Consider the following 22003-nt stretch of genomic DNA (forward strand, 5'->3'; position numbering starts at 1 on the left):
CCTAAAAAGAATTTAAGCATAAAATAGTTTAAAATTCATGTTTTATCTCTCATACACCCACAGAGTGAAATTCTAGTGAGAAAATGCTCCAATTTATTTTGTTACATAGGCATTCTGCTGATGGTAATATCGAGCAAGTGTCCAAGGACTTAAAACTTGGAAACCCATTTCCTTGTTGCAAATCTGAGCATTTACAGATTTGTCCTATGAAATTCTGCAATGACACAATTATTATCATCTATAATAGAATCAAGGAAATATTTAGCAGCTAAAACAAGAGAAACTGTACTTACGGTTGACAGAGCTTCACCAGGTCCTGGTCGGTGGTGTTGGGGGGCAAGCCTCGGATGTAGAGGTTCGTTTTGCTTAGCTGATCCCATCCTGAGTTGCTACTGCTGCTACTGTTGTTATTACTGCTGGTGGTGCTGGGACTGGGAGGGGCCATGGGGTGCGCTGGGACCAGAGACTGCTGCAAAATAAAGGCCAGGAGTGTTCAGAGTGCTAAAGGTAAGGGATTCAAGCACCACTCTGAGGCTGTATGCACTCCAAAATAAAACCAAGGTATAAATACAGATTATCTTCAGTTACTTTGATGTTAAATTTTAATTTACATATTAAAGATCTCTTCATTCTACTGAAACCCACCTCTCTCCTTCAACAAGAAATAACAGGGTTTTACTCAGATAATTCTTTATGTGCACCTTAAATGTGACTACATTTATAAAATTAATTTATTCACATTTTAAGGACGACATCTTCTAAGATTCAAACATTAACTTGCATGATGTCACATGATAATATCTTAATACACAGTAATTTAGAAATCACTAGAATTTTGAAAAGGTTTTCAAATTCTGAAGAACATTTGATTAAAAATTGCTCATCATTTTGTTAAGAGGACTCGAAAAAAAAATTGGTCTTCAAGTGTAAGGAAGCTCGAATTTAATCTAGATCCTCAAAAAGGGATGACTTTGCCTTGTAGGACAGGCACATGGCTTCATTGAGACATCTGGGTAGGAGTCACAAGCATGCTGTCTCTAGTTCTGGCCACCCTTGTGAAATTTAACCCCTGAGAGAATGGTGTATAGTTGGAAACCTTCTAGGGCCTCATAGACATCACTCCAACTTTTACAAAGTAAAATCTTAGTATGATTTTACTATCGGCAGCCACCTAGGAAGAATGCCTGAAGCTGTACCCAAACCAGAAAATTCTTTGTGAACCAATAGGATGAAACCACATTTCTCCAACCCGATGCCACATGTGAATTTTGAGGAAGTTATTGGCTCAGCTTGAGATGGGAGCAAGCACAATGCAAAGTGTCCTCACAGCCACTGAACAGCAATTTTACACTAGAACAGAATTTTTTTTCACCTCACACCTTTTAAATATGAAGCATACTAACCCAAGGGCATAATGCATATTAATAGTTTGAATATATAAAATTAAAATTAATAGTTCAACAGAAATTTTGAACCTTGTAGCCTGGCTTTTTACTACCATAGACAAGAAAACTAGACATAGAAAAGGCAAATTCCATCCCACAAGGAAGAATTTGTAAAGCAGACCACTTGTAATAAATAGCCTTCATTTACCTCATTAATAACCTCAGCTACCTACTGCAGGGTCCTAGTTCGGTACCTACTTTCTGTCGTGATCAGCTTAATTCTACACTAACTCAATACACTGAGGTCTCAGTAATTTAGACATACAGCCATTTCTTCTAGTCCTATACTTTCCACATTCTTCTTCTCACTGCCTAAGGTCCTTGCTAAAGATATCATGAGTCCAAGCACTATTTAAGGAGATGATTGTCTTTTTAGAAGGAGAGTATCAAAAAGGGATTACAAATAGTCAATGTGCATGTATGTCAGGCTGAACTTGAACTGGGAATATCAGTGTTGCTTAGTTCAGAAATGAAAGCAGCCTGAGAGTACATCTGAGCAATCTATTGAATTCACGCCTTTAATGAGCAGTTGAAATCATATGCTTTCCCCATATTGCTGCCCTTTCTCTAAGGGCTAAAGGCTCTGCTTTCCAGATAAAACTAAGGACTAAGCCCTGTCCCTTGCTTTGCCCTGGGTGGCACCTCAGGCCCCAAGGTTTGCCACAAAGGTCTGTGATTCTTCCCTGAAGTCACCAAATTGCTACCTGCATTTATCTAACCCTTCCCATTTCTCACATCATTAAGGTGCTGGGAAGTAGCACCCACATTGGCCTTCCTGCCCTAGGCTCTGTCTAACAGAGAGAACTTGTAGCTATAGGCAGAACCTGAAAAGACTGAATTTTCTCTCAAGTCTCCTTTGATTAGTTTCTGAGACCCTATGCCAGGGCACAAGACACACGGATATTCACAATTGAACCTAGGATGTTGGCTGCAGCTCTTGGCGGATGAAACAATCACTGGTATGAAGGGCTGGGAATGTAGCACAGTGGGAAAGCAATGGTCTCACATGTACCAGAGGCTGTGTTAGATTCCCAGTACTGGAGGGAAAAATTACCTTGACACCAAGGAGAAGACCTGGAGAAGTTATTAAACACTTTTTACTAAGTCTCAAGAGAAGTTAAGTATGTGTCTAACTGTGCCTGACTTATTTAATAGGACGATCTCTAGTCCCATCCATGTTGTTGGAAATGATAGGATTTCATTCTTTTTATAGCTGCCAGTACATGTAATACATTCTCTTTATCCTTTCATCAACTGATGGATATGTTGTTTGTTTCCATTTCTTAATCACTATGAATAGTCCTGCAACAAATATGGGAGTGCAGGTGTCTTTTTGACACCTGTGTTGATTTCATAGAGGTGGAGAGTGGAATGGTGGTTTCCACCAGATGGGGAGAGTGTGGGTGAGGAAGAGATGGAAAAGATTTATCAATGGGTACTGACTTATAATTAGATAGGGGCAAGAAGTTCTGATGTTCTGTTGCCCAGTAGGTTCTCTATTGATAACAATAATAAACTGTACAATTCAGAAACCTAGAAGAAAGTAATTTTGAAAGATTTTGCCATAAAGGGTTGGTACATACTTGAGAAAAATATATTTAACCTGATTAAAAACGTTACATAACATATGCATATCAAAGCACCATGTTACCCCATTGATATGTACTACTTGCATGTTTTATGTATTGGTTAAAACTAAATTTAATAATAATTGACCTGATACAGAATTTTTAGAAAGAATTAATTCTCCCATGACTTTTTAAAGTTATAGCACATACATCTGAACATTAATTAGAGTTAGCATGTTAGGAAGGCTTATATTAAAACAGTGAAGAATTAAGCCCTCACTCCTGCACTGAAATGCAAATACTGACAGGTCTTTACAACTTGAGAACTTGATAAATTTAAAGCAATTATACTTTGTAGTTGAACTCTGTGCTTTGAGAAAACAAATGGTAAACTTAAACCCAACAATTTCAAACTTTTTTTTCATCGATGGGTGTTCTTTTATTTACTGACTCTCAAAATCCCTCAGCTGCACTGGGATTTGAAAAGACCCCTATGGATGAAGCTTAAACACATTCCATCAAATTAGGAAACCTGTGGCTAGATGGCCATAGTTAAATGCTCATTCATCCCCAAAGAGCCTGGGAGTCCATCTCAGCCTTCTCCAGCCTAATTTCCTTGGTTTAGGTCAAGTAAGCAGGCTACATTTTTGTTTCTCAGGCAGGTAAAATTAACAAGTTCAGTTTTCTTCGTTTATCTGGGCTTAATTTGCAAGCCAAAACTGATAGAAAACAAAGTCAGTAAATAAATGTGAGTAAATGGATGACCCTTTGTATTCCCTGCTTGAGTGGTGTGACACTAGCAGGAAGAACATTTATTAGCATTTATTTGTGTGAGGCAGTGCTCAGGGAGCACCTCCTATGTGGGGAGCAGTCAGGGAGGAAGGACTTGTGTGTGGATAGCACATACAGAGCACTATCCATAGAGAGCACTGGTGCTTCCATCCTGCTAGGCCCCATAGTACCTGGCACCAAAAAATAGGATCAACAGCGGGCACAAGGCAACTGCACACAGGGTAATTCTATTTCCCTCTCTATCATATAACCCCCCATCCAGTGCCCCAGGGACTAATCTCTTCTGTATAAATAAAGTCCTTTATAGGAAAAGCAAAATTAGCCACATGTAAACCAAAATAATATTAGTAATCAGGTACATTGTTGTAGACTTTTATTCAGCAAAGACAAAAAAACTGAAGACTTGTCATTTAAAATTCTATGGTGTCATTTCCTTCCTATTAAGGACAGGATTAAGAATAGGGCCGTAGGGGGCTGGGGTTATAGCTCAGTGGTAGAGCACTTGCCCAGCCTGTATGAGGCACTGGGTTCAATCCACAGCACCACATGAAAATAAAATAAAGGTATTATGTGTGGACATAACTTAAAAAAAAAAAAAGAGATCAGTGCTCTAACCAATCTTATAGCTGAACTTGTCCTCCTCTTCCTTCCTTATTCAGCAACCCAAAAATTCCAGTTACATTTTAAAGGGAGAGAAACCTACGTTCTGCCTTTTAATTTCCTTCAAGTCTTCTTTAAGGCTACCATTCTTACCGTTTCAGAAAGTTATAATCCCTACCTCTGTGGTCCCTGCAACACATACACACATATTACCACTGACACCACCACTGCCCCAAACAGCAGAGAAGGTTAACAGATCAACTATTTCTTTTATCTAGAATCAAAATAACCACTGCAGTTGCTCCTAAGAGCAGAGAGAAATATGGAACACTATCATGTTCACCAGGAAATAGTATAAGGTCAAGTCTGGCATGAACTGAACACAATGTAAAGACTATTGCACAGTACAGCAGCCTGGCTCTGCTCTAATTCCCACACCCTGGTTCATCTCCCTATGCTTTCACGATGCAAAATAAAAAAAATAAATTAATGATTTCATGGAATTATCAAAAGAAGAATCACTCAAATGGGCCAACATAATCAGTCAGAATACTTTGTTTCTTTTACAAGGACAGGGAAAGAGAAATTCCTGTGCAAGAAACTGGAAAAACAAAATCAAGAGGTGAATGATGAATTGGTGAGAGCTGAGAAACTGGCCAGGAAGCCATTGTACTTCCTGGTAGGTCGGGGCATGAATGCCTGAGGGCCCAGAGCATCAAAGAGGAAGACCTGGGTACTGAAGAATGACAGCGCCTCTTTACACACACAGTGTCTCACTTGTAGTGTGAAAGTAAGGGAAAGATCAATTAATCCTATTTGAAACAAGGATATTAAAGCTTAAATCACGTACTAATTAGTTCATGAAATGGGTTCTCAGACTTCCACTGTTCTTTATTTGGAAACAAACCTCACAGCCTCTCAAGATTATGAAACTAAGCAATAGACTATTAAATATTTTTGTTGGATTTAAGCCTGTCAAAAGAAAGGGATCCATGTTATATTAGCTATTCTAATAAAATCTAAAAATAAACATTTCCCAATGGGCTTCATAATTAATTCTTCAAGATATCTATCAAAGCCACAATCCTTGCATGTAAAACTGCAATCTCTGAATAGAAATTTCTTCACTTAAGTTCATGAATAAAGCATTATTGTCTTCAGCTTCAGATAAAAGAAATAAATATAAGACCTGCATTGTTAAATACAACACAACTGATTGAACACATGGAGACCATGCAGCAGATGTGAAAAGCACAACTTAAACAAAAGGAAAAAGTCCTTAGGGATCAAAACAGCTTAGACAAGCTCTTTTGGGCAGAGGTAGAGGTTATAAAGGAGGTGAGTAGAAAAGGTATAGAAATATTGAAAAACCATGGCATAAAACACTCAATACAATGTGTGGTCTCTACGGTAAACTTTTCCTTCCAGATCCCACCAAGAAACTAGATTTCTTACCGTTCAAATACACACACACACACACACACACACACACACACACACGTGTCTATCTATCTACATATTTTAAAAAAAATTTTTTAGTTGTTGATGGACCTTTATTTTATTTATTTTTATGTGGTGCTGAGGATCGAACCCAGTGCCTCACGTGAGCTAAGCAAGTGCTCTACCACTGTGCTATAGCCCCAGCCCCAAATATATTTTAAAGGCAGTTCTATGTATGCTCCTGCATGCAAAGAGCCCTAGAGTTCTGTTGTTTCCTCCAGTGGTGGTTCTGAGAACCCCAGTGATTTGCTAAGATACCTCAAGGCCAGGAACCACAGCAAGGTCTGGTGCTATTTGTCCTTCTAGTTTTTGTAATAGGATTTCTAAGTGTGTGTGTGGGGGGGGGGGGGAGATGGGCAAGAATTGAGAGTATTAAAGACAAACATCAAGAAGATACCAGATGGAAGACATTAGGTTATTCATCGGGAAAACAGGAGGGCCAAGAAAGAGAGAGGCCTAAGGCAATGGTTTCAAAATTTCCTTGCCAGGGAACACATTCATTAGGAAGGAAAAGCTTTTAACAGTGGGCTTCTAGCCTTATCTACTCTTAACCCCATATAATGGGGTGGGATGGTCCAGTTTCTAAAGATAGTAAGAGTTCAATCAGGGGCAGATAGAGAGGAGAGAGGCAAGGGACAAGGACAGAGATGAAAAGAGGGGACCGGATGGCTGAGTGAGCTGGCTGTTAATGTCAAGTGGGTAAGAGAGAAAGGAATGGGAAATCTGCAAAGCCAGGTGGGTGTGGACAGTGGGAGAGGCTCCCACAGAGTTACAAATGGGAAACACCAGCTGGAGATTTCTCTGGGAAAGCCAGTGAAGGATCCATCTGGCTGGCTCAGAGGAAGCCCTGACAAGTCAGTGTGTGGGAGTGGGGGTACCAGAAAGGTAGGAGGAAGAACCTAGAAAACAAGATGGACCATGGACATGTGTCACAGGTTATCACAGAGTCTCAGGGAGAAAAGAAAATTTCAAGATGATAAATGGGGTTGGAGAGGTGGCTCAGTGGTAGAACGCTTGCCTCACAGATTTAAGGCCCTAGGTTTGTTATCTGGCACCACTAAATAATTAAGCAAGCAAACAAATTCATATGATAAATAAGGAGGATTACTTGTGGGGAAAATAAAACTAGTAAAACTCCCCCCCCCCCCCGACAAAACCCAAAATTTCTAAACAGAAAAAAAAAAATCAGAAAAAAGTTCCACCTCGTCGAGAAACTGGAATATCATCTCTGGCAGTTCAGTTTCTCCTGTGTGAAATGAGCAAGTGAGACTGCATGACTTCTAAGTTCCTTTCCAGCTGCAAAAGTGTCTAGCTGGATGCTTCTTGGGGGCTCCAGCGGAAGCACATCAAGACAGAACCCAGCAGGCCCTTGTGCACTCATACCTGTCTGCAGTCAGAAAAATGAAAGAGGTTACATAGCAGATCCCAAGAATGACTTCCACTATCACCTTGCAGCTTAAGACGGAAGAACTGTCACTGTAGTACGCTATCCTACACCCCTAAGACCAGCACTGATTCTCTAAGGAAACAGTCTAAATACATACACTACACAAAAATTACAAGAAAGCCTCAAGGAACAAATTTAAAACAAAGAGTAACATTCAGAGCTTCACAAACTGGAGCTGGCAGCCTGGCATCTCTGTGTCTCAACATGTAATTAGCATAAAAAGTTGCACCTCATATTTCTTCACTCACTTTTATATAAAAGAACTTTGTAATAGCTCCAAAACCACCTTAAAAGAAAACTCAAAACAATAAGCAAATTACAACCCCAAAACCAGCTATTAGAACATGGTAAACATAAAATCCCGCCCAAGTTCAGGTGTGAAGCTAATTATTCCTTGAATTCTGAATGCAGGTGTGAGTGCTCCTCTCCCAGTTCTGAGTCCCAAATGAGGAATTTACAGATCCACACCATTTTCTTCCTCAACAGAGCCTTGTGAAGGGGATAAGAGCAAATCCTTCCTTTCCTTTTTACTCAAAATAAATTGAAAAAGAGAGAAAACTTCCTAAGGGAAGTGAAACACTGCTTCTGCCATGACAGTTCCGAACACCTCTGCAACATTCTGAATTTCCTGCCTCCCCCCAGTGGAGTTAGGATTCCAGAGCTGACAACTTCCTCCCAGCTGTTTTCTAAAATCAATCTACAGTACAGTTTGCGTCTTCACTTAGTCTTTCTTGTAAGTAAAGAATTATTGCTGAGGTTGCAAAGTTCTGAGAGTGGAAATTACCCATTCTAAAATATACTTTCTCCACATTAAACAATACTTACAAAAAGCGGTTAAGCTTTAAGCTAGAAAAATTATAAGCAAGCTACAAAAAAAAAAAAAAAACTAAACAAATTTATTCAAGTCTATTTATTTTGGGTGCAGACGGTTTTGTGAGTGAGTTTGCAGTTTTATGGGCTTCACAAATTGGCCCCTAGAGAGAAAAAAGCATTATCTGTACTTTAAGGAAACTGAACAAGTAGTATTTGAGATCTCCCCATTGTAATAAAACAAGGAACAAAATTTTAAAACAAACAAACATGAAATCTTATCTGACAGTGTTGTAATTTATAAACAGACAAAGGAAAACATCAACAGGAAAGATTTTTTTTTTTAGTTAATACAATTCAAAAATTAATGTTTTCAACAACACATTTAAAATTCACATTTGTTTCTTATGGTGCATCTGGTACAATATGAACAATTATAGAAAATGACTGTTATAAGCATAGAGTAACTTTTTTTATTAGTCTTTGCCTTTCTAGGTACATGTCTATGCATGCAAAGAAATGGGAGTGAATGGTTGCTATATTGCCTAGGATGGTGACTTAAATTTTTTTATTTTATTTTTTGCTTGATATTACCTTAGAAATTAGCTTCTTGCCTGAGATCTCCACTTACAACGTGGAGGGACTTACACGTACAGTCACAGACATATGGAAACAGAAGTTTGGTGAAACACCATTTTCCTTTACCATATGAAATGTATCTGGATATTATCTTTTCTAGTTTATTTTGTTAAAACAAGAAATACTGGTAATGACTTAATTGACTTGCGAATCCCATTAACATTGCCACCTGCAGGATAAAATCAGTGGTCTGCAACCTGTATCAAGTTGATGTGCACATGATTGGCTTACAGTTTAAATGCAGATCTTACTCAGCCTTGAGGTTGGAGGGTGGATTTCTACCAACCTCCAGGCTTTGCTCTTGCTCAAGGCAGGACTCTGGTTTGGGGGACAGATTCAGGAAGGCCCCTTCTAGCTTTTAAAAAGATGCAAGTTGCATTGTTCACAAAGTGAGATTAAAATGTTTGTTCCACTGATTTCCACTCTAGTATCTGCTTAGAATAACGAAGCGTTGGAGCAGGAATGGACATCAGAGATCACGGGACCCAGTACTTTCTCCACCAGAAGAATAACAGAATCTTGAAGGATGGCAGGATGGTGAGTAGAGGGAGCAGTAGTTTTACTTTTATCAAAGGGAGCCAAGCTTTAACAATGTTAAGAAACGACGACGACTGAATCTAATCCCTCACTTTTCAGGATACTTGGGGCCCAGAGAAGTCAAATAAGTCTTTCAAGGACGTACAGCTTAGTAGCAGAGCTAGGTCTGCAGACCCACCACCACTGTGATCAAGCACCGGTCCTTGTCTGCTGAGAGGGTGGTGATTCAGGCCAAGCTTTCTTAATGAGTATTTAAGAACATGAGCTGAATGGATATGGTAGTCCTGTTAAGACGTCACAAAAAAGCATATATCTTGTTCAGCCTCTTTTACACCTCATATTTTATGATGTGTAAATATGAGGTATAACACTTCTAGATGGCTTGCTCAGATCTCCATGCCTGTTAGAATCCAGTTTCTTTCTTTAAAAAAAGAAAAAATTCACTGTCTATTTAAATTTATAATTCAAAACTCTTAAAAATATGAATGTCAGTTGTTTCTATTTTTCATGTATTTACACTTAAAATTTGTGAATAGCACACATGATGATCATTAACTGTACTTTCTATCAGAAAATATAGAAATCAAACAAGGTAACTATAGCAGTTTGATACCTGTTGGAGAAGTACATTTGGGGTTCACTGATAACTTAATAGGCATCGATTAGAAACCCTTGAAGACATACTGGAATAGCCCACTCATCCTCTAGTTTCCCTACACATGCCACAAATTCAGTCACTTGTGATTTCAGCTTATTTCCTTAAAAATAAAGCGGAAAGAGCTATAAGATTTTTCCTTTCATGTACTCTAGTGTTTGCTTTTGTCTTACAGCCTCATGATGCATACCTTACTTTACTGAATAATCTTCACCCCTGCATTAATGTACATTCACAAGTATTCCATGCATCCTAATCTTGTACTAAAGACAGTTTAGTAATAAATGTTTTTTAATAATGGCACAATTTTTTAGCTTCACAAAAGCATCCCACTTTTTTTCCAAAACAAAACAAAACAAAAAACTGGCATCAAATCAGCAACAACAATGTGATGAAATATAGGTATGTTTTTCTCTAAGAAAAAATGATTTGCCTTCCAAAGTCCCCAAATCAACGTAAACCTTGATTCCTCAGCCCACCAAGATATTCACTCTGGAGAGCTGTTTCACATTTGACCTAAGCATCTGCCCATTTTCAAAAGAACACGCTTTTTCACAGGTCAGATCTCTCCTTAGTGATACTGCCTATTTGGACTAAATATCTACTGCTAACAACCATTCTGAGTCTTTCCTCTCCTTCATGGAGTTGGCCTCTGTGCTAGTGTCTAATCACTTCAGTAAGATGGTGTCAACCCTGGGACATGCAGGTGCCCTGGAAGCTAACCAAGACAAACGCAGGCTCATTTTCTCTCTTCTCTTCCCCTCTTCTGAAGCAGATACACTGAGGTAGAACCTCACTCTGTCAAGCTGAATTTGTGAACAGGTTTCAAGTTTTACATAACCCAGATGAGGCTTTCTTCTTTTAGTTTTAAATTTCACAATACTCTGTTTAGAGTAGGAATTCAGTGCTCAACAAGAAAAAAGGGAAGATATGAATCTTACTGAACACCTTCTCATTTTCTGTTGTTAAAGTTACTCATAAAGCATCAGATCATCTTTAGCAAAAAGAACTAAAAAGGTACACTGTTAAGCATTGAAAATGTCAGAGAGTTTCTTTTCCAGGAAATTTGGGTAATACAGAGTTCCAAATACCAGAATGGAGGCCTAGAACCTCTGTATATTTAGGGGTTGGGTGTGGGGATCAGTGGGCAGCACAGCACTGGGTTCATATACTTGCATTTTCCTCATTTTTTTCTTTGACCATAGTTTCATGACATATCTTTTATCTTTGTTGCATATAATCAAACATGTACTCATTCACTGCCTACTGCTATACCAGCTGAACCTAATTCATTAGCAATGAGTACACAAAGCAGGTATCATAAATCTCTCTCTTTCCAAATGCACAGAGCCAGAAGACAACACCAACCCTCCTCACTTACGTGGAAACACTTTGAAGAAAGTCATGTCTAAGAAGAAATTTTGGCTTTTGGAAACTCCACAAGCAATGATCAGGGAAGGGGCCCAACTCTTTGCTCTTCTTCCACCTAACTCAAAGCAGCCAGTGTGATTTCCAGGACAGGTGAAGGGAAACCAGGCAGAGCCCTCACACTGAAGTGGGGAAAATGAAGGAGGGGATGAGAGAGTTTTAAAATTTCTATTTCTTTATAAAGACAACTTCAGATTCCTACAATTCAGTCTTTACAGACTTCTCTTACATTTTTTTTTTACTATATTTAATCTCAAAACAATACTCTCTGCCCAGTTTAAAAATTAGGGCATAGAGCAAAAGGAATGAATGAAAAGGAATGGTAGACATCCTTATTTTTAAAGACCAGAACAAGACAATAGTAACTTTCAGTGTGAAAAACAATGTAGGAAGGAACAGAAAAGTTTCTTTTTCTATACCACGACCAGGAAGCTAGAGTAGCCCATTCATCAGCTCAAGGCAGAGGACTCGGGCAGCCCTTTGGCTTTTCTTCCTTGCAGCCCAGTAGTTATTGTTCAAATTTAAATATCACAGGACATTTAGAAGATCTCCCATTACAAACCAAAACAAGACAAGACAGAAATTTAAAGGACAGTTCAATCCTGACTGGATATGTTTGTTAAGAGGTAATATGCAAATTATGAAGTCCAGAATTAACCCATAAAATCTTAGACACACTGGTTATCTCACTCTGTTCTCCCCAGAAATACATGCAGAACCTGTGCAGTACAACATTTCTATTCTTGCTTACTGCAAACTCTAATCTTACTTTGCAATAATATCTGATGATCAGTTGCCCTAGAAATGGATAAAACAGGTGGGTATGTTTGGCTCTTTTGTTTGTCCATTTGTTGGGGCTATAACATTTATCTCTTTGCTGGCATCAAAATAATTTACACAGTCTTTAAAAACAATGAAATAAGCAAAATGCAAAGGGAAAAAGTCAAGTCATGAAAATTCACGGGAGATTTTTTTTTTCACAGAGAACTGTGTCTGTCATTCATAGTACTAACTGCTAACATTGAGCATTTACTGGTTTTCGTACCATATGTTTTGTATACATGCTTTTATTTAATCACAATAAGATAGGTATATTTATCACCATTTTATGGATAAGAAAAGGAGAGACTAAGAAATTCTCCCAAGGTCTCAAGAGGAGGTGGTAGTCTGATTGTAAAATAAAATAGGTCTGACAGCCTCTTCAGTAACTAAGTGGAAGAAAAAATGGTAGTGAGCAGCATGCCATTTTGTTTCACTGTATTGGGGACCTTACTTGATACACGATTGCACTAATTAAGGCTTTTATAAAGACTTACTTTTGCTATGAAAAGTATAACTACATCATGGTTATTTAAAACCTTCCAATAAAACACAGCCAAAAGGTTTGGCTCAAGAAACTGGTTGCAAAACAGTAAAATGGAATGACACGTCCTTCCTTCCTTCCTCTTAATACCAACAGCACCACAGTGCCAGGAAAAAATGAATATTGCTAGAAAACATTTCAGGCAACCTGCTTTCCTTTAGATCTTCTCAATATGTGATATTTTAATCTCAACAAAAGGGTAACACTTTCTAATGTGGTCTTTCCACATTTGCATGAAAAACCAATCTCCTCCACCAGCCAGTAAGCATCTTGAGGACAATGGGCAGTGCCCTACCTGGTCATCCTGCTCTGTAGTCCAGAGTCTGGACTTGTGTGTCTGTGAAGAACACAGACTGACATGCTGGAAGCCACACAACTGTGGCTGTGATCAAAATGCTGTGTGCTGAACAGCTCCAGGGTATAAGGAGGTAGGTGAAGGTGGCAAAGCTAGATAGTGGTGCAGGCTAGGTATCTTATAAAGGAGTTTGACATCTGGGGAGAAATGCATTAATTGTATCATGTTCCCAGCTGAAACAGGATCTTTACTTTCACAGGAAATTTATTATATTTCCTCTCCAGGCTGAAGAGTCTCTGAACAATTTTCCACCTCCATGACAGGTGGACTTTTAAAATTCCTGGTTTAAGACTTCAAAACACCAGGGACACTAGACAAATTATGATTGATGGTGAGAATTATGATTCAGAAAAAATCAGAGTTCTAATAATCTTAATCTTATTGCCTTTGGATATATGGGATATGTGAGTATTTGACTTTTCAAAAAAGATTAATCAGAATTACTATAAACCTTCAAGAAGATATAATCACTTTGGGATCCTACTGCCTTTGGTAATGACCACATCTGGTCGGGCAGTTGTTATTCATTTTTGCCAGGATTTGCTTTATTAGAATTTCAATTGAAAAATGACACTTTCACTCCAATCCTTTTAATTGATTTTTAACCTTAGTGAAGTTTTTTAAAGGACTTAGTGGAATCATCTGAGTGGTTTGACAAAATTCTTTCAGAGGAACTGCACTCTAGCAGAGTTTCATAAAGTTCAAAAAAGCTACTCCTTGAAATGTACCACATCTCTTTAAAATGTCCTGTTAATAAGGATAGTTATCTTAATACAACTCAATATGATTGGTTTCTATCAGGAAACTTAAGATTTGCAGTTTACACAATAACTAAAACACTATAAATACATTAAGCTATTCTAAAATTAAAGATTACATATAAATGAAGAGAAAGTAGAAAGTGGCTATATTTGTTTTCTGTGAGGTCTTTAACAAGTTACCATCAACTGGGTAGCTTAAAACAGAAGGAATTTGTTCTCTTCCATTCAAGAGGCTAGACAGGTCAAATTAAGGTGTTGGCAGGTCAACATCCCTTCTGAAAACTCTAGGGGAGAATTCTTCTGTACTTCTTCCCAAGATTCTGGTGGGTCCTGCTGTTCTCATCTTATGAAGGCAAATTCCAACCTCTACCTATGTTTGCAAAGGTCTTCTGTTTCATCCTCTTGTTCCAAAGACAAGTTATTGGATTTAAGGTCCAACTTAAATCCAGTTGGATTTTATTTTTAAAATCCTTAATTAATTACACTTGCAACTAATGATGCTATTTCCAAATAATATCACATTCTGAAATTCTGGTTAGGAATGAATTTTGGGTGGACTCTATTCAACCTATTGTAAAGGGTTGAATACAGGGTTATTGTACAAGGTTATTTTGACTCTCCTAATCCTTTTTGAAAAAAAAAAATCTTAGCTGTGTAATCACAGGGCTTGCATAAATAATTATTTTCACACAAGAACCCATTAAGTTGTAATACAAATTCTTTAACCCTATTTAAAGCCGCCAGTGACAAATTGTGGCTCATCCAGTCATCTTATTCAAGTAAGATTTTTCTCTATGACAGGGAGGTTGTGGGTGTTGTCAATTTTTAAAAGATTAAAGTGTCCTCCCAATTTATTTATAAAATTTTTCTAATTGTTACAATACAGAACATGTCTAGTCTTCCCTTCTTTTATCCAAATTTAAATCATTGAAGATAAACATCATCATCCAATGGTACTGCTCTAAACCTCCAAACAGATAATAATAACCAAATAACTTCTTTGGCCTGGAAGACTTCTAAGAACAAGGAGAGTCAAAAGGATGGATTCTGAAATCAGACTGCCTGAGTTCAGATGCCACCAAGGCTTTTCCCTCAAAAGTGACTTTAGACAAATTATTTAACACCTCCAAACCTCATTCCATCATCTTTACAGTGAAGAACCATACCATTTATTCCAATCTTGCTCAGAGTTGATGTGAAGATTATATAAAGCTAACAACTATTGAACCCTCAGGAAAATGTCAAGCTTGTAGGAAGTGCTCGATGAGTGTTACCTACGCTCGAGTCCATCTTTCTCAATGCATCACTAAACTTGGCATCCAGATGGCTAGGAGGGTTCTGCCAGTGCAGGCACCACCAGTTCTAATCTTAAAACTGACCTATACATAAAGCGATTTCTCCATTCCCTCCCCTCCCCTCCTACTCTGAGGTGCCTCTTCATAGACACATTAAAGGGGAAAAAAATGGAGAAAATTGCAGGGAAAAAAAAAGACCCCTATGGGTTCAAAATGTAAGATGATATGAAAGACAGGAAAAACCCAGGAAGCTGACTCCCCAGGAAAGGATCATGGTAAGGCTGGTCTATAGCAAACTGTCATAATTCCTGACCTTTATCACTTGGGTTAGTTTCATGAACTGAATTTCTAACCATACACACATATTTGGGTTAAAGTTCCTGTTTAAAATCCCCCACTTCCATTTTATGGCTGCCGTCACCTAAGACAGTGGAGATATCAGGAAGGGGATTTAAAGATGTGCATAAGTTCCATTGGTAGCAATTTGGTTTTATTATTCTCAAGCTTGATGTAGATGATCAAAAGGCCATCCAATATACATCATTCACTATGATTATCAGAAGCAAGAAAGATACTCTCTTCCTCTAGTATAACAAATCTTTGTTCATAAGAGATTCGGAATTTAAGCTGACATTATCAGTTCAAAAAGTCCATCAAAAGACTAGGTTACCATTAAATACAATTTTTCTGTGGGGGAAAAATGCATTTTGACCTCAAACTTTCCATCTTGAAGAAGAACTTTTGGACTAGAACTTGTCTATATAGTAGGATGACTTCATTTGTTAATCTAAACACTATAATTTTATTAATATACTTAAAACTATGGTCTAACCAGCTAAATCAGTTTGTTGGCTAACATTTATTTATGATTAAACCAACTATTATGAACTGAATGTTTGTGTGTCCCCAAATTTCATATGCTCCAATTGAGATCGTCAATGAATTAGGAGGTGGGAGCTTTGGGAAGTACTTAGGTCATGAGAGTAGTGCCCTCATTAGAGGATCAGTGTCCTTATGAAACAGACACCTCTCCTGTCCCCACCCAGTTCTGTAGCTGTTGTGAAGATACTACAGTCCCACTATGTACACCAAAAGAGGGACCTCACTAGAAGCCAACCATGCTGGGTTCACACAACTTATTTCCAGAACTGTGGGAAATAAATTCCTATTGCTGAGAAGCCGCCTAATCTCTTGTTAGGTCAATGCAAACTAAGGCACTAAATACCCACATCTTTTCATACAATGAGTTATATTAAATTTCTCCCAGTATTTTTCACTGAAAGGCAAGATTTTATGATTATTTATTCCTTTTAAACTCCCCTTTGTTAATTTGTGCTTATCTTCTGGCATGCTGGTATCTTTCTGAAAGCAAACTGATATTCTGTGTAGGTCATCATTCCTTCCAGCTAGATGTCATCTCAAGAATTGACAAGCATGTTTCCTATAAGGTACATAAGTTGCTGTTTGACAAATCTGATCACTAGATATTCACTGTCTGTTTATCAAATCCTAAGACAGCCCCCATTCCTTATTTTCCTGGCTGCTTTGCCTACTTAGCTACTCAAGAGACCCACATGATATTATGGTTGCTGTATCAAAGTTAAAATTTTCAAAATGTTATTAGCTGTAGTAAATGGAGTTGGGGTGGTTGTAATGATGGGGAAAAAGCTGAAGTAAGTGAGATTACATTATAGTAACTATTCTTTTTTATCTTAATACTTCTTTTTATAGACTAGGAGGGATGAATAAGAACTGAGTAAATCTCTACATTTTAGCAAGAGTTTTTAATCACTAAGTGCTGTTATTATCCTAAAATACCAGTAGCAAGTTTAACTTGCAAGTTTTGTGGACAGAGGCTAAGCAAGCTGAGATAGTGCCAAGAGATGCTCACAGTTGTCGGGTTGCCACTTAGACTGGACAGTGGCCAGCCTGGTGGGGTGCATGTGTGTGGGGAGTCTCTGCAGTGGCATGGACCTTGGAATCTTTCTTCTCTGCTCTCAATAGCAATCTTTCCCACTGTGAGTATAGGAAAAGGGTCTACAGAAGAAAGAAATGGCAACTCACTCTCATCTGTCACTGTATTTGGGTTCTGAGAGTCTCAGAAACCTCTGTTTCCTGCCACATCTTCCCCACAGGACACACTGATCCTCCTACCCCATAATAAACATACAGTCCCCCACCCCCCAGCAGTTACTTGAAAAATTACATCACAAATACTTAACAGGAAAAGAGGAAAAGAAAAAGCTTTTTCCTATCCTGGATTTCAAATAGTTTCATCTGGGTCCTGGGGTTTAAGGCTGGCCCTGGCACCTCGGTTGACTCAGCAAATCTACAGATTGATCCCAGAAACTGTTTTCTGCAGAAAACTCAGAATGGCTCTGGAGCATCACCCCAACTAGACCATATTTTGGCAGACCAAGGTTCCAAGGAACATGCTACTATTAGTATTTCTGATACCAGCCTTAACAAAAGTATCTCAATTTTTCTTTGGATCTAATTTTGACTGAATTACTCATGAATCCTCTCATTATTTACTACAAGTTCATTTATGTTTTCTGTCCACATCACCTCTGGAATTAAAAGATCACTGCTTTATATGACTATTCATTCTTCATCAGTGAAAGATTCAAACAAGCAGAGCAACCACTCAGGAATATTTCACCTATTGGTCCTTAGCCTTTTGTGAGTTTCTAAATCATCTGCAGACCTTAAAATGTCCCCACCCCACCCCACAGTCTTGGGTATGCATGCTGTAGAGGGACCCAATAATATACAGTTTTGATGAGCACCCCAGGAGATGCAGGTGGTCCTGGGACCACACTTCAGGAAATACCACTGTTGTAAAGGGTAGAACCAACACAGCATGTCACTGAAACTCACAGGCCTTGGTATCTCTTCTATATGAAGGTCCATCCCATGTTTTCTATAGCAAATCTGAATCCTTGGGGTGTTCTGTGCCCCTTGCAAAACAGCTTCCATCAAGTCCCTTGCTCTTCCAGATGACACTTGACCCCTTCATCAGTCAGCAGGAAAAGGCGTCTCCTTGTTCTAAAACTGCACACTCTCTCTGACCACACCCTCCAGATCCTCTTTTGCACCAGCTTATCCAAGCAATTTCTGCTTCCTTGATCTGACACTTCTAACCAACCCTCCCTCAGATGTGAGGCCTTGCAATTCCCCACTAATTGACATGTAGAGAGTTCAATGTCCAGCTCTAGGTTAACAACTCTACATACTTCACTACATAAAAACAAATATAACCCTGCCTGCTGGGATGGTTTCTCCCAGAAAGGCCTTCTGCGGTGCACCTGCTGCACAGTCACAAGACCTTTTTGCTTCTACTCAGTCAATTGAACATGTGCTCACTTCACACATGTCTCAATGTGACTTTGTGGCAAAAATTTCAGAAAGTGGCTGTTTTGGAAAAACCAATGGCTTCATTATGGGCAGAAAGTACAGAGCACTTATGAGTGCATTCCGTGACACATCGCACTGCCAGACGTGGATACATTCTTGCTGAAATAATGACTGATAACTATGCCTAATTTCACACACTGGATGTGTTTTTGGAAAGTTCAACCTGAGCAGATCCATGTATTAAACTCAGTAAGAAAAAGGATTTTAAAAGAAGCTCTAAGAATAAAATCAGCAAATACTATGCCCACAAAATATGCATAAAATATACCAACACTATGCTTCACGGAATTAGAGGCTCCAATACCGAGTCAGTAATGAGAAACACACCCAAACAAAAGGTTAGAGAGAAACTCAGTGATTAAGCAACATTTATGTATAAGGAGGAACCCTTTTGTAAAGGGAAATTACTAACTTAGCTGTTTTCTTTTAAAAAAGAAAATGCCATCTGAGATGTATTTTTTAAATTCTGAAAAAAACATGAAGTTTGTTACTGTTGTTCTTTTGTTTTAAAGTGAAAGTTTAGAATAACAAACGTGAGACACCTGTAATGGAACATATGCATATATTTAAATTCTTGCATAAGACTCAAGAATCTTAAATTTTAATACCTACTTCACATTTTATAGAACTATAGCTCTAAAACAGTTTTCAAAACAGAAATGGGCAAGACTCTCCCTGTTGTGAGCGGCCTACCCAATAAATACAGGAACTCATGCCCACTCCCAGAGGTAGCCAGATGCTTTAATGCATAGTAGTACAAACCACTGCCTTCTCAATACCAAGGGCATGATTGCTTATCCACTACATGTGCACACACACCCAAAGTGAGATGTGTTGGATGAAGAGAATCGCATCAGAACATGGTTTTGACATAGGAAGGCATAGGAATAGAATAAAAGGGAGATCTCAGAAATCACATTCCTGGAAGAGACAGACCTTGAATTAAAGACCAGAGGGATGTGACCTTGAAGGTGGGAAGACAAAGTTCTGCAGCCACTTGTGATAGCCTAAAAAAAGTTGGGAGAAGTGGAAGGAAAGAGAATTCAGGGACCAATGCAGAGCTCTTGGCTGTAAGGGTAGGTACAGACTTGAGCAAGGCAGAGAAAATTCTCAGGGTCCTTGTGGGCTATGGTTCGAAGTAGATTCTTCCAGATCTATTTATATGTTTAAACTATTTTTGTAAAGGCATATGGTCTATCTTGTAAGTTAAAGACAACTACAAAACAGAAACTTGCTTATACCTCTTATACAACAGGGCATTACTATATCATGAGCATTATACTTCTACTATGGAAGCTAAGGTGGCCATAAGGCAGTCATTAAGTTTTCTGGCATTTTGTCAGACTCACCAAGATGCCAAATTGATGAATTTTCTCTAAACTAAATGAATGTCTGGTACTAGATTGTTATGTGTTGAAATGTATCCCCTCTAAAAGACAGATTAAAGTTCTAACCTCTAGTATCTTAGAACATGGCCTTATTTTAAGATAGAGTCTTTACTGAGGTAATCAAACTAAAATGAGGCCTTAATCCAATATGACTAATATACCTATGTAAGGATATTTGGATAGAGACAGACACACAGAAAGAACGTGAGACTGTCCTGTGAAGGCTTCAGTTATGTTGCCACAAGCCAACTAATTACCAGCAGCCAGGAGAGAAGCCCAAAGCAGACCTTGTCCCTGTATCTTCAGAGAGACTCTGGCCCCACCAGCACCAGGATCTCAGAATTCTAGCCACCAGTATTGCAAAAAATGTTTCCATTTCTGTTGTTAAAGAAACTCTGTGGAACTTTATGCATACCCAGCAACTAATACATAAGTAATTCAGTAGTTGACTTAGACCAGGTTGTTTTGGTAACTAGTAAAACACAAATTTTGCCAAGATATATTATTTAAAGAAAAAAATTACTTTTGCTTCAAGATTGTGATTTTTTATTGTTGTTGTTTTATTTGTTTTGTTTTTGTTTTTCATGGCTCTCTTTCTCATTACTTTAGAATTAAGGGACAAGTCTTATCCCTAAGCAAGACTCTGTCTCAAAAAATAATAAAAAGGGCTGGAGATGTAGCTCAGTGGTTAAGCACCTCTAAGTTCAATCCCCAGTACCAATAAATAAATAAATAGATAGATAAATAAATAAATAAAAATAACCAAAGTAGAATTGATTACATAGATACATGAAGAATGGCTTCCCAAATAGAACCAAACAAAATAACGATTTAGACAAAATTAGACTCCAAACCAAAACCTTTTGACCAAAGCTATACATTAGACCCACCTTCACATGGTTTGATTCTGTGCTTATCTTACACTGACTGAGCTAATAAGTATCATTATTATATGGTTTGGGTTTTGTTTTCTTTCAATTCCTTTTGTGCACCTTTTGGTAAAAGAGCCAACAAAGAAAGAAGGATACCATGGATCAGAGATCAGCCAACTTCTGCTCATAGCCAGCTTTTGTCCATAAAGTTTTATTGCAACATGGCCATGCTCACATTCCATCTATGGCTGCTTTAGAGTTGAGTTGCAAAGGTGTTGCTGAGTAACCATGATAGACTGTATGATATGCCAAGCCTAAAACATTTATTATCTGGCCCTTCACAGAAAAGCATTTGATGACTCCAAGTATAGATAGTCCATGAAATGCATGAGTAATTCCTCTGTAAACCTTAGTGATTGTTTCCCCTGATTGCCAATAATCCCAACTCCACAAGTATTTCTTTCCAAGCCTACTTCATATGATTAACTAAAGGACAATGAAAGAGAAAAAGACTCTTAGAATCTGAAATATCTTCTTTGCTTGAATCCCTCTTAATGTTATCTAGTTTTTCTACATCATTTTTTAAAACCAGAACCAAATTTAGCAATAAACTAATGCTAAGAACATGGAAGGTATAGCTCCTTTTCTTCTCTACACTGCCTCCATACCTTAATAAGCAGTTTAATACAGTCAATTAAATATTAGGGTAACCCTAAGGGGGCAGCTGACACATGCATGCATGCATATGCATGTGAGTGAGCGCGCGCGCGTGCGCACACACACACACACACACACACATACAAACAATCAGCTGAGAATCTTATTTCTATCCTGGAATCAAATCAAATGTACCTGGGGAAAAAAATCACCTAAATTCAGGTCAATTGGAGAATGACTTCTAGAGGTTAGATGTGTCCTTACTACTTAGTTCTTAAACATGTGAACCTTGTAGCATTCATTTATGCTTTATATGGTTCTTCATGTCCCTGTTCCATAGCCCCTATGAGATTAAAAGGTTGAGAAAAGGATTACTGTTATTCTCTTCAGGAGCTAACACAGTGCTTGGACCAGAATGGACTCTAAGATATTTATTGAGTGAATAATAATCTGACTTGGATTTGTTTGAAAAGG

General features: G+C 38.2%; 1 protein-coding gene across 6 annotated transcripts in view; it reads right to left on the reverse strand.

Moving 5' to 3' along the window:
• Rbms1 (RNA binding motif single stranded interacting protein 1) overlaps positions 1 to 22003 on the reverse strand; it is a 202044-nt gene that overhangs the window by 87000 nt on the left and 93041 nt on the right. For 4 of the 6 annotated variants that reach the window (XM_026393084.2, XM_026393082.2, XM_026393083.2 and 1 more), the window contains exon 2: positions 294 to 469. In XM_026393084.2, coding sequence (XP_026248869.1) covers positions 294 to 469 — 176 coding nt within the window. The remainder of the gene's footprint in view (positions 1 to 293; positions 470 to 22003) is intronic. The other 2 variants (XM_077802667.1, XM_077802672.1) reach the window with 1 other exon arrangement.

This window comes from Urocitellus parryii, chromosome 1 (assembly GCF_045843805.1).
Source record: "Urocitellus parryii isolate mUroPar1 chromosome 1, mUroPar1.hap1, whole genome shotgun sequence".
NCBI classification, from domain to species: domain Eukaryota; kingdom Metazoa; phylum Chordata; class Mammalia; order Rodentia; family Sciuridae; genus Urocitellus; species Urocitellus parryii.